We start from the raw sequence: 12,593 nt of genomic DNA, 5'->3' as shown, positions 1-12,593 counted from the left end.
GTTCTACACTGTATCTTGTTCCTTTATATACAGTTTGCAATTATTCATTTACATAGAACTTTTTTGCATTAAGTCATCATATGTTTGCAGTTATGTCACTGATAAATCACGTAATGATTTTAAGCAGGGAAAGAGTGAATCTGTTATTCTATGATTTTCAAAATCAAGATCAGTGGTTAAAAAGCAGCTGATACTTCGTTCCTTTTTTTATGTTCTCAAAGAATAAACAGAGGGCTTCCCTGGTGGCGCAGTGGTTAAGAATCTGCCTGCCAATGCAAGGGACAGGGGTTCGCGCCCTGGTCCGGGAAGATCCCACATGCCATGGAGCAACTAAGCCTGTGCACCACAGCTACTGAGCCTGCGAGCCACAACTACTGAAACCCGCAAGCCTAGAGCCCTTGCTCCACAACAAGAGAAGCTACCGCAATGAGAAGCCCGCACACCACAACGAAGAGTAGCTCCCGCTCGCCGCAGCGAGAGAAAGCCTATGCAGCAACGAAGACCCAATGCAGCCAAAAATAAATAAATAAGTAAAATAAAGTTCCCTTTAAAAAAAAAGAATAAAAGAGGAAGCTGGACCTTCAGGCCTGCAACAAACCGGCTTTCTGTATACAGATATGGAGTGGCCTATAGATCTGATAAACCTTCTTACTCTACCCTTCTCTCATACCTGAATTGTTCTGTCTCCATGATATGCTTGTATGGCCACTGACTTTTGGTACAACGACACAAAATATTCCCTTACTTCATTCATCAAGCCAAGGCAAGTTTTTAAGATAAAACTGATTTTTAAATAATGAGGTGTTAGAAGAGTCTGGGAACACTTGTGAACTTTTTACTTAATTTCTCTTTTTTTTTTTGCAATAAGTTGCATCTTCCTGGAATTCAACTTGCAATTGTCATGCAGAATCCCTGTAGCACTCTGTCCACTCTCCACGGCTCTGCTGCACAGAGTATGAAGAGTTCCCCCAAAATGACACAGTGTCATGCGCGCACTTCTGGTGTCAGAAGTGGAAAAGATAAAGCCAGGGCTGCTGTCAAGTGTTTATTCTGCTTGTGCAGAAGACACATGAGACTTGACTGCTCTTCAATACTCCCCAAAATACGCAGGACAAGGGAGAGGCCTGGTCGGGTCACTCTGCAACAAGCCCTAAGCATGGGTGAATCCCTCCTTGGGACTAAGGGATAAGAAAAGAACAGTGCTGTTTGCTAGGCAGTGGACCCCAGAACCTGGGAACTAAAAACCTAATTTTATGGGTTTATACCAGTTAGGGAAGCTGGAGGGTGAGCTGCCTCAAATACTTCCTTATCAAGAGCCCTTCACCTGGGCTGGGACTAAACCTGGGCCAAGACTCTCCAGCAAGACCAGTCACATGGAAACTCTGAGCCAAAAATGAAAGTGAGCACAGCCCAAGGGAACCTCCAAAGAACCCTGGATTGATCCATAAGGCTCTGCAGCTGCAATGGATGCAAATTCGGGTTAAGCAATGAGATTACTTCCACAATTTCCAGTGCTGCTGCCTTTTCCTAGATTAAACCTTGTCTCCTATACACATTCTTCTAATCAAAGAGGTAAGTAATTTTGGACCTATGTTTGAGGCACCTGTGAACACTGAGGTGGATACATGAGAGTGGAGCTTCAGAGAACAAGTCTAGGTCAGAGACACATATTTGGTAGTTACCCAAACAGTCAAATGGTAAGTGAAACCAGGGCAACAGATGAGACTTGTCAAAGCCTACAACTCTTATTAAAAGAGAGAAAAAAAGAAAAGGAGGTATGTGCGGAGGGAGATACCCATCTCCTTGGTTCATTTTAGGACTAAGTTAAGGGATATGTGAAAAAGCACTTCATTTCACCTCCCAACCTCTGTGAAGCCTCTTCCTGTCCCTCCCTCCCTACCCATCTTTTTCTGACTTCCCTCAAAGTATACTTCCAACTGAAAACACTCACCATCTCTCACAAATACAAAATGGTGAAGGATCTAAAATTCAACCGCACTTGGCCTTGAAGGACACCTACACTTAATGTTCTGGAAAACCCCATGAAGGCCAAATGGAATTCTCCAGTTTCCCCACCATGGCTTCCTGCTTAACTCTTCTCTTTGTTCTACTCTAGAAAGAGTTTCTCTCTCTGACTAGCACAAAGGAGAACTGCGTTAAATTTCTGTTGAAGCAGGTGGGGTGGGTAAGTGTTTTAGTTTCAAAAGAATCCAGCCTGTAAGCAAAATTAACATCAAAAGACTAAGTCAGATGTAAAAATATTGAGCAAAATGATGCCGTCAATAATGAGAAATGAGCACTGCAATGTGGAGAATCCCCATGCCAATTACCAAAGGTACATTTCAAATATATGTTTCAGATGCAAATTTTCATCCTTCATCTGTGACCTACATTTTTTTTCCTTCCACCCACTATATTCTTTTATTAAAAGTAACACAGAGAAAACTCTTTTGAAATCAGTGACACTTATATACCCCAGCTGTAACTTCAACAGAAGATATCATTATGACTAAGCTCAAATGACTTGTAAATTTCCTAAATTATGCAATTCATGACAGTTCAACTGAAAGCACTTTGGGTGACGTGTAGAGTACTCCAAAAGCCAGATTCTATTATACATTTTTATTCTTCAGAAAATGTTGTCAAATCCCTAATCAATATTTAGAACTGCAGTTATGGGGTTATGGTAACATTTATAGGATAAGAAGGCTATTAAACAATAAACCATGCTCTTTAACTATGAAATTATTCATTGGCCTCGACCAATTCAATCTAAATGGTAGAGTTAAGCAACAAGCTACATCCAAAGCTATCAAACAAACACACAAAAAAGTCATTCTTCAAAAGAAAAAATACCCTCAAGCCATGTATTTATCACTAATTGAATGAACCTGACAAGTCACTACACCTTTCAGAGACTCATCTCACCTGCCGCTTTATTTGAAAAACTAGACACGATCTCCAAGGTTCATTTCAATTCTAACAATCTCTAAGTGCCTCCACCAGGACTGTCCTTATTTTCTCCCTTCAGCTACTTAACCTTACAGCCTGGGCTCAATATCATCACCTCCTTCAGGGAGCCTTCACTAACCTTCCCTGGATAGGTTCAGTGTCCCCTGATGAAAATAATACCCACCATAATGTCTTCTCTCACTTTCCTTCCTATTGTTCTAGAATTGTCTGTTTAGATGTCTCTATTCTACTACACCAAAAGCTTTTTGAAGATGAATGTAGTCTGATCTTTATATTTCCAATGCCTCACATAAAAAACTTGCATACAGTATGTGTTCTTCAAACATGCAGTGAATAAATGGTAAGTCTATGCATTTTTCTGGCACCAGTGGTCTGCACTCTGCAAATGAAAACACACGGTCAAAGGAAAAAAAAACCCTTACGATTTGTGAACGCTGCTGAGAATTGACCTTTAAAGTAAGGTTTTCTTCTATACTATGTGCATTCCTAGGATTCATTCTACGTATTTTTCCACTTGTGAACAAGAGAATGATAACAAAAGTGAAACAGTTGTGTTAGAGTGGTAAAAATATAACTTTAATATTTCAAAATACATGTTTATTCTTTTCATTAACGTTTATCCTTACGAAGTGGATCCTTACCCTATTCCTCCATCCTCACCACCCCTAACTCACCATTTTCCTTCAATTTGTATTAACTTATCACATCTCAGCACTTCCTACCAGGTTCTCCCTGGCCTTTCTTTAAACTAATCACCTGTAATCCATTGCAATTTGAGATAACCACAAAGCAGTCGTTCAGGTGAGAACACAACACCTTTAATACCCTCCGCCAATTACAATTTTTGTCCATTAAATAAGGAAAAAGAACTGCCAGGTAAACTAATGCAAAATTTTTATTGGCCATAAAGAAAATCTACAGTGTCTCAATCTGCACGACACTATACTATATGGATTCATGGTGAGATTTGGGGGCCAAAACAACCATGAAAAATGAGGCTACAACTTCTCACGCTGGGAAAATATACTGTTTCATACTTTGTTACTAATTCATCAAGCTCTCTTACACGCTAACTTTTAACAGATAAAGGGCCCTAACAGGGGTCACTATACGTTTACACAAACTAACTCCCACCAAATTTCACATCTCTCAATGTTAGTCCATCCTTCAAATCCAAGCTCTTTAGAAAATCCACATGACCCTCTACTTTCTGGCCTCAAAACTGACCAAATTGGTCGTCCCTGATAATTTTTGTTTCAAATGGCAAGGAAGGCATTCACAGTAGCGGCATTACGAGCTGGCCCGGCAAGTATAAGTACCTTCCATAAGCTACAATTGAAATAACTAACACGCTTAAGATGTTCGCAAAAAGCAACTCCAAGACGAGTTCCCCAGGCACCGCCTTCCAACCAGATTACCGCCTAAGTACCTCCTACAGAAGAAAACCTAGTTCGCTTCCTTGGACAGCCAGGAAGAGCCGTGCAGCCTTGGGCCTTCCTACCCTCCTCCAGAGCCCTGCCTTTGGCAAGGACACAATACAGATTTGCTCCCGAGAAGGGCAGGGCCCTGGACCACATCTCCCTCTCCGAACACGAGCCACCACCAGCCCGCCTCACCTCTGTCCGGAACACACGCCCAAACACGAACTCAGCGGGCAGACCCCTCCCAGGCCCTCAGTCACTCCCGGAGGCTCCCTCCAGGATCCCTGCCCACCCCGAGACAAGCCCATCTCCATTCTTTCCTGAACTCTGAGGGCCACACCCCCTTGCTACGCTGCAAACTTAGGGACGCGCCACCGTCGTCCAATACCCCGCCCCCAAACACCTGATAGATCCTGCTCCCCTACTCTTCCCCGAAAGCTGCGCGCTCCAGGCACCCGGTGCCGGCCGAAGCCAGATCCGCAGGGTCTTTACCGAGTCGCTGGGGGGAGCCGAAGCCCGGCTCGTCCGGCGGTCGCGGCGCCAGCACGAAAGGAACCAAGCTGCTCAGGAAGAGGACACACTGCCTCATGTTCCCGGCCCGGCCAGCGGCTCCACCTCTCTGGGCAGCCTTCGCCTGACTGGGGCTCAGGACGCTGCTCACATTGGGAGAGGAGGGGATCCGCCCGGCCCGGCGCCTGCAGCCTCTTACTCTTACCGCGTCGCCTACCGGAAAACTCTAGAGCCGGGCTCCAGGTTCCCGGAAGCGTAGGCAGCGCTCGGAGAGGCTGGCTCAGCCTGCTTCCGGCCGCCGCCGGCCCCCGCACCGCCCACAGCCGGGCGCCGCGCGGCATGCCGGGAGGCCCTCACTAGCGTCGGCCCCGCGCCGGCGCGTCGCCATTTTGCCGCCCCTCCGCCCGCGCCCTTGCGTCCCGTCGGGGCTCGGCCGGCGCCGCCTCTGACGCGGCCCGCGACGTCCTGACTCGACCCACTCGGGCCACGCCTCTGTCCCTGGGTGACCGCCGCGAGGGAGGCGGGAGCTCGCGAGTAGGCCTTCAAAGGCGCGCCCGGCCACCTCCCTCGCCTCGGTCCGACCCACGTCTGGATAGGATCCCTGTTACCTTTTTTACTACCTAGCTGTGGAAACCACCGTGGGGGTCCAGAGTGGGCGAGGAGGAGCGCCGGGCCGGGTGGGCTCGGGGTGATGACCCAGCAGCGGAGTGCCTGGGACGAAGGACGGGCTCCCGGGAGCAGAGGCCCCGCGTCCATGCGCCAGCTTCTGCGAGACCAGCCTCCTAGTCGCAAATGGGGTGCAGCTTGGCTTTCGGGGCCCAGCGTCGTACCACCCGGGCATCTCAGGCCTCCGTCCGTTGCAACGGAAGAGCCTTTGTGGCGGGAAATAAATAGGCGCTTCCTTGATGCCCATTTTCTCGTTGGCCCCGCTGTATGTAGAGGGTCTGCAAGCATTTCCAGAAACTAAATCCTAAACCTAACTCCTCGTCTGTCCGTACAGGTTCTAGGGAGGTCCAGCCAACTTCTTGAAACCTAACTCCATGCTTGGTCACTTTAGCTTAGACTGGAAATTTGCCAAGACACTTTGTGTTTTGTTTTACAATCCTTTGCATAATTTTAGCTCTAGTGAGTGTTTATGGTACTGAATAAAACATTCTAATAACGTTGGACGTGAATTGCTATTTTGGTTCAACTAAAGTTTACGCAAGTACGACAGAACACATTTTCCACTTAAGAGTGAGTGGGACAGCCTTGTCTCCATTATGAAATCGAAAATTCTTAGGAATAGAATATTAGTCCTGTCTGGTCAAGTTTTACAGCTACTTCTAATAAAATACTCAAACTATGGTTTTGTCCTATGAATTTAGGTTCACTGTGGCATGCCTCAGTAAATTCTCAGCATCTTTTCCCAACAGTTATTATCCAGAGTTACTGGTTTTGTGCATTTGGGGCTTAACTGGACCTGTTGTGTTCATCTGAGGTATAAAGTGCCTTCATTAAACATATACATTGATGGCATACCTAATCAAAAAGTAAGCAGAGGTTCACTTCTGCAAATTGTACATAATTTTTAAAAGATGTATCCCATAAAACATGTGACAGTTGTAGACATTTTTTTTTTGTACAGTGAGAATATCATCTTACTTTCTGAGCACCCAGACACCATGCTCTCCAGCTTATACCTTTAGTAGATCCTAGATTTTACTCTTTCTGTGTTTCACCCACAGCTCTTCTACAGTACCTTGCTTGTAGACGGCCCTTCACCATCTGTTTAATAAATGCCATTTTAAAAAAGTAAAGTTCCTGATTCATTTGCTTATTCATATCCAGAAGTCCTAGATTTTCAGAGACAGTCAAGGTTTCAAGTAATTTTTCCCATTCGCAAATCAGGACCCAAATTACGATTTCCAGTTTGAGGTTTATCTTTCATTTATAAATTGTCCATGCCTTTTAGATATAAGAGCACCACGTGGGGGAGATAAAGAGCCAGAGGAACATAATAAGAGGGACACATTGGATAGAACTAGTAGTCTGAGCCAGCTGTCTTCAAACTTTTATACTCTTATCCCCAAAAGAATTTTTAAAAAATATGTACTCCCTATATACATTTAACATTTTTCATCATAAATTTCCAGCATAATGTAAACACTGACATTTATTTAATTTTATTTATTTATTTTTGGCTGCGTTGGGTCTTCATTGCTGCGTGCGGACTGTCTCTAGTTGTGGCGAGCGGGGTCTACTCTTAATCGCGGTGCACGGGCTTCTCATTGCGGTGGCTTCTCTTGTTGTGGAGCACAGGCTCTAGGCATGCAGGCTTCAGTAGTTGTGGCACGCAGGCTCAGTAGTTGTGGCTTGCAGGCTCCAGAGCACAGGCTCAGTAGTTGTGGCACACGGACTTAGTTGCTCTGTGGCATGTGGGATCTTCCCGGACCAGGGCTCGAACCCGTGTCCCCTACGTCGGCAGGGGGATTCTTAACCACTGCACCACCAGGGAAGTACCAACACTAACATTCAAAATTAAAACTCTTAGGTTTAAATTTACCCAATGGAATATAAATACCTGACAGATTTGATAGCCACTGTGGTAGCCAGCCTCCCCGATGGCCCCCAATGATCCCTGCTTCCTGATATTCACTCCCTTGTAGAGCCTGTCCCCTTCCACATTGGTCCAAGGTTGGTCTCTGTGGCCAATAGCGCAAAGAGGAAGTGATGGTATTTCACTTCCAAGGTTAGGTTGTAAAAGACTGTGTCTTCCATCTCAGGTGTTCTCTTACTTGCTTGGTCTCTCTTGGATCACTCACTAGGCAAAGCCAGCTTCTGTGTCATAAGAACATTCAGGAAGACTATGGAGTGGTTCATAGGAAGAGAGGTGACCAGCCCACAACCAGCAAGTAACTGAGACCTGCCAAAGACTATATGCCTGAGCTTGGAAATGAAACCTCCAGCCCTAGGCAACCTTTAAGACAAATGCAGTCCCCCAACCCAACAGCTTGACTGCAGCCTCAGGAGAGACCCTGAGCCAGAACTGCCCACCCAAGCCATTCCCTGATTTTTGACCATCAGAAACTGGGAGATAATAAATACTGGTTATTTCAAGCTCCTAAATTAAGGGTAATTTGTTACACAGCCACTATTGTCTGTTTGAAAAACACATGAACAAGTTAACTGGATCCTGGGTTCCTCTCCTTAACAACAGAAGTGGTTCTTTTAATTTAGGATTTAATAAAGATAAGTAAAAGATTACTTGAGATTTGCTGATCCCAAGCTATAGAATGAATTACTTACAGTTTACTTACTGCAAGTGAATGTAAGAGTAAAATATTTACAATCATTAAACACCTGTTGCCACCTATGGTTCTGGAGTTAACTAGCATATCCACATACGCATTGGTAAGACCTTTCATCTAAATGATCAGAGACATGGCTGTCTAGCTCTGGCTCAGTTTGGGGGCTTTTTCTTCTGTCATCCCAGCTCTATTTCTCTTATTAGCCACTATTTGTCCTATACCAATCCCACCAGTCCTTATAGATGTATAGATTCTTCATCACTCTATTTCTAAAATGCTAATTATTCCTACATCTGTATCCTTTTTTGCCAGTAAACAAATCTATGTGAAGTTAGCACTTCAAAAAGTATGAGTCGGAACTTCCCTGTTGGTCCAGTCGTTAAGACTTACAATGCAGGGGGTGCGGGTTCGATCTCTGGTTGGGGAGCTAAGATCCCACATGCCTTGAGGCCAAAAAACCAAAACATAAAACAGAAGAAGCAATATTGTAACAAATTCAATAAAAAACTTAAAAAGTATGAGTCAATCCACAAATCTCCATTAGACGATAGATCGCTCTTACTGGAATATGACTATATACAAAGTCATGTACCAAGAACTATAGTTTCCAGGATTTTAGTTCAGAAATTTTAATGTATTTCAGATCCTTTTAGAAAGAAAAATGAAAAATACATCACGCACGGAGCAAAGCAGAATATTTGAGGATCCTCACTGATAAACAGATGATTCTTCGGGAAATATTTAATAGGCAAAAAAATAACCAGCCCTCTTGAAACTGGAATAGTAGTTCCCCTCAAGTTCAGAAAGAGGAAACCAGCCATTTCATTCAAAATGTTATTTCAAGAAGGTTCATTTCTAAAATTTTAGTAACAATTTCTCTCTCTCTCTCTCTCACGTACACACACACTTTTTTATGTCTCTTTCTTATCAGGCATCTTTGTCTTTATCACAGAATTATCAATATTTGCAGCGGCTAATCTGTCTGTTGTGAGCAGAGGTAGCATATCTCCTATATATTGTATGCCATACAAAATGTGGAGCTGTGTTCTTTTCCTTCTTAAATCCCTTTCTCTCTCCCTAGAGATCTCGGAGTAATTGAACCACAGGAATAACTGAACACGGAGAATAGATTGGATAAAGAGAACAAAATGGAAACTTCTGCCGGCTTGAAATTACCTCAGGTCTGAAATGGCCAAAAGTCATTACTCTTGGGCTGACAGGCCCCAGAGAGGAAGCAACAGCCAATTACTCTCCAGTTCTGCAGTGGCCACAAAGGCCTTAATTGAAAACCTGTTCTATTCCGTCCTGTTTAGAAAAACAGAACTCAGTTGTTGAATGTTTAAAATCTGGTAATTCTACTAGCATTTTAAGAATAATACCTCCAAAGTGAATGAAATCAGAATCTCAAAGAGATAACTGCACTCCCATATTCACTGCAGGGTTACTCACAATAGCCAAGATGTGGAAACAACCGAAGTGTCCACTGGCAGATAAATGGATAGAGAAGATGTGGTGTGTACATACAATGAGAGATTACTCAGCCATAAAAAGGAAGGACATCTTGCCATTTGCAACAACATGGATGAACCTGAAGGACATTATGCTACATAAGTCAGACACAAAAAGGTAAATACAGTACGATCTCACTTACATGTAGAATCTTATAAAGGTTAAACTCAAAGAAGCAGAGAGTAGAACAGTGGTTGACAGAATCTGGGGGTGGGAGGGGTGGGAATGGGGAGATATCGGTCAAAGGTACAAACTTTCAGTTATAAAATGTGCGGATCTAATGTACACTATGGTGACTATAGTTAAGAACACTGTTTTGTATACTTGAACTTTGCTCAGACAGTATTTGTTTTCTCTTAAATTTATTTATTTGTTTGTTTGTTTATTTTTGGTTGTGTTGGGTCTTCACTGCTGTGCATGGGCTTCTCATTGAGCTGACTTCTCTTGTGGAGCACGGGCTCTAGGCGTGTGGGCTTCATTAGTTGTGGCTCGTGGGCTCTAGAGCGCAGGCTCAGTAGTTGTGGCGCACGGGCTTAGCCGCTCCGTGGCATGTGGGATCTTCCCAGACCAGGGCTCGAACACGTGTCCTCTGCACTGGCAGGCGGATTCCTAACCACTGTGCCACCAGGGAAGTCCCTGACAGTATTTCTTAAGTGTTCTCACCACACACACAAAAATGGTAACTATGGATGTGTTAACTAGCTTGATTGTGATAATCATCTCACAGTGAATAGGTATATAACATCAACACATTGTATACCTTAAATATACACAATTAAAAAATATATATATATACACACTTTTTTTTTGTCAATTATACCTCAATAAGGCTGGAAATAAAGAGACCCACATCATACCTTTGATCTCAAAGGACTTACATCCTAAAAGATGAAAGATACATAGAAACACAAAAACATACAATGTGTATTGGCCTAAAAAACACTGGTATCATGCATTTTTTTCTATTAATTTTTTTTTTTTTTCGGTACGCGGGCCTCTCACTGCCGTGGCCTCTCCCGTTGCGGAGCACAGGCTCTGGACGCACAGGCCCAGCGGCCATGGCTCACAGGCCCAGCCGCTCCACGGCATGCGGGATCCTCCTGGACCGGGGCACGAACCTGCGTCCCCTGCATCGGCAGGCGGACTCCCAACCACTGCGCCACGAGGGAAGCCCTCCTATTAATTTTTTAAAATAAAATTTTCATTTTGGAATAATTTTAGATGTACAGGAAAGTTGCAAGATAGTACAGAGTTCCCATATACTCCCAGCTTCCCTAATGTTAATATCTTACGTAATCAAGGTATGTTTGTCAAAACTAAAAAAATAACATCCGATTTCACAATTTTTTAAAGTATGTGCCTTTCTGTAGTCTTTAAAAAATTGTGACGTAAATTTTATGTCACATAAAATTCACGTAACATAAAATTTATCATTAGTGACATTCAGCACATTCACGGTGTTGTACAATCATCACCACTATCTAGCTCCAGAAGGTTTTAATCACCCCAAAAGGAAACCCCATACACATTAAGCAGTCATTCTCCATTATCCCCTTGTCCTGGCCCTTGATAACCACTAATAGAACTGCACAGTTTCTGTTCCAGGAGTCAACCCAGGATACCATATTGCATCTAGTCACGTTGACTTTGTACGCTTTAGGACATATAAAACTTTTCCTAAATATTTTACTCTGTAGAGAAGTACCAGTTAATATGCTTAATTGGGGTTGAAGGAAACTATCCAGCTCAGTCCCTCACTCTTCTCTCCTCTGTACTAGTCTAACAGCCTCTGAAGTGACTTTCTTGCTTCTCGTTTTCTCTCCACCAACATCTCTTCTTGTCTTGGATAACACTGGCTAAATGTCTCTTCCTCATGGCATGTTTCTTGCTTCTTTTATCGTCTATCCTCCGTTTCGTCCCGCATTGCTGTCTACTGATGCTACCTTGTTTTTCTCCACAAGAGCATAAGTTCCTGAGGCAAGGACTATGCTACCTTCCACAGCAAGTAACACAGTCCTGTGCAGAAGGCTATTCTCATTAACCAAACAACTTAGACAATTTAATGCTTGTAATGGGTGGAACTGTGTCCCATAAAAAAGATATGTTCAAGTCATAACCCCCTGTATTTATGAATGTGATCATATTAGGAAATAAAATCTTTGTAGATATAATCAAGCTAAGGTGAGGTCCTACTGGATTAGGGTGGGCCCTAAATCCAATGACCAGTGTCCTTATGAGGAGAAGTGACACAGATACACACATAGGGAGAACACCATGTGATGACATGGGCAGAAGTTGGAGTGATGCAGCCACAAGCCAAGGAAAGCCAAAGGTTGCTCAAGACCACCAGAAGCCAAGAAGAAGCAAAGAAGGATTATTCCCGAGAGCCTTCAGAGGGAAGAAGGCTCTGCTGACACCTTGATCTTGGATTTCTAGCCTACAGATCTGTGAGAGAATAAATTTCTCTTGTTTGGGGAATTCCCTGGTGGTCCAGTGGTTAGGACTCACACTTCCACTGCAGGGGGCCAGGGTTTGATTCCCTGGTTGGGGAACTAACCTCAAAAGCCCCATGGTGCAGCAAAAAATAAATAAATAAACATATTAAAATTCTCTTGTTTTAAGCCACCTAGTTTGTGATCATTTGTTATAGCAGCCTTAAGAAACTAATACATGCTCATGGAACACACTCTGAGATTTCCTCCCCTTCTACCTTTTCTTCTGAAATTCCTCTTGCCCAGAACATATTACTAGCTATCAAAAACCTACCTACTGGGGCTTCCCTGGTGGCGCAGTGGTTGAGAGTCCGCCTGCCGATGCAGGGGACGCGGGTTCGTGCCCCGGTCCGGGAAGATCCCACATGCCGCGGAGCGGCTGGGCCCGTGAGCTATGG

General features: G+C 43.9%; 1 protein-coding gene and 1 long non-coding RNA gene across 2 annotated transcripts in view; both read right to left on the bottom strand.

Annotated features, from left to right (window-relative positions):
* ADAM17 (ADAM metallopeptidase domain 17) overlaps window positions 1-5,175 on the bottom strand; it is a 52,136-nt gene extending 46,961 nt beyond the window's left edge. The window contains exon 1 of the mRNA XM_067703727.1: window positions 4,887-5,175. Within this exon, the coding sequence (XP_067559828.1) occupies window positions 4,887-4,983 (97 nt within the window). The 5' untranslated portion in view covers window positions 4,984-5,175. The remainder of the gene's footprint in view (window positions 1-4,886) is intronic.
* LOC137205491 (uncharacterized) overlaps window positions 1-12,535 on the bottom strand; it is a 77,590-nt gene extending 65,055 nt beyond the window's left edge. Inside the window, exon 1 of the long non-coding RNA XR_010934183.1 lies at window positions 7,411-12,535. This is a non-coding gene — a long non-coding RNA (uncharacterized lncRNA). The remainder of the gene's footprint in view (window positions 1-7,410) is intronic.
* Between the last annotated feature and the right edge of the window lie 58 nt (window positions 12,536-12,593).

Source organism: Pseudorca crassidens, chromosome 14 (assembly GCF_039906515.1).
Source record: "Pseudorca crassidens isolate mPseCra1 chromosome 14, mPseCra1.hap1, whole genome shotgun sequence".
In the NCBI taxonomy this organism is placed as follows: domain Eukaryota; kingdom Metazoa; phylum Chordata; class Mammalia; order Artiodactyla; family Delphinidae; genus Pseudorca; species Pseudorca crassidens.
The sequence above is the reverse complement of the archived record's forward strand: the minus strand, read 5'-3'. Positions and strand labels throughout refer to the sequence as shown.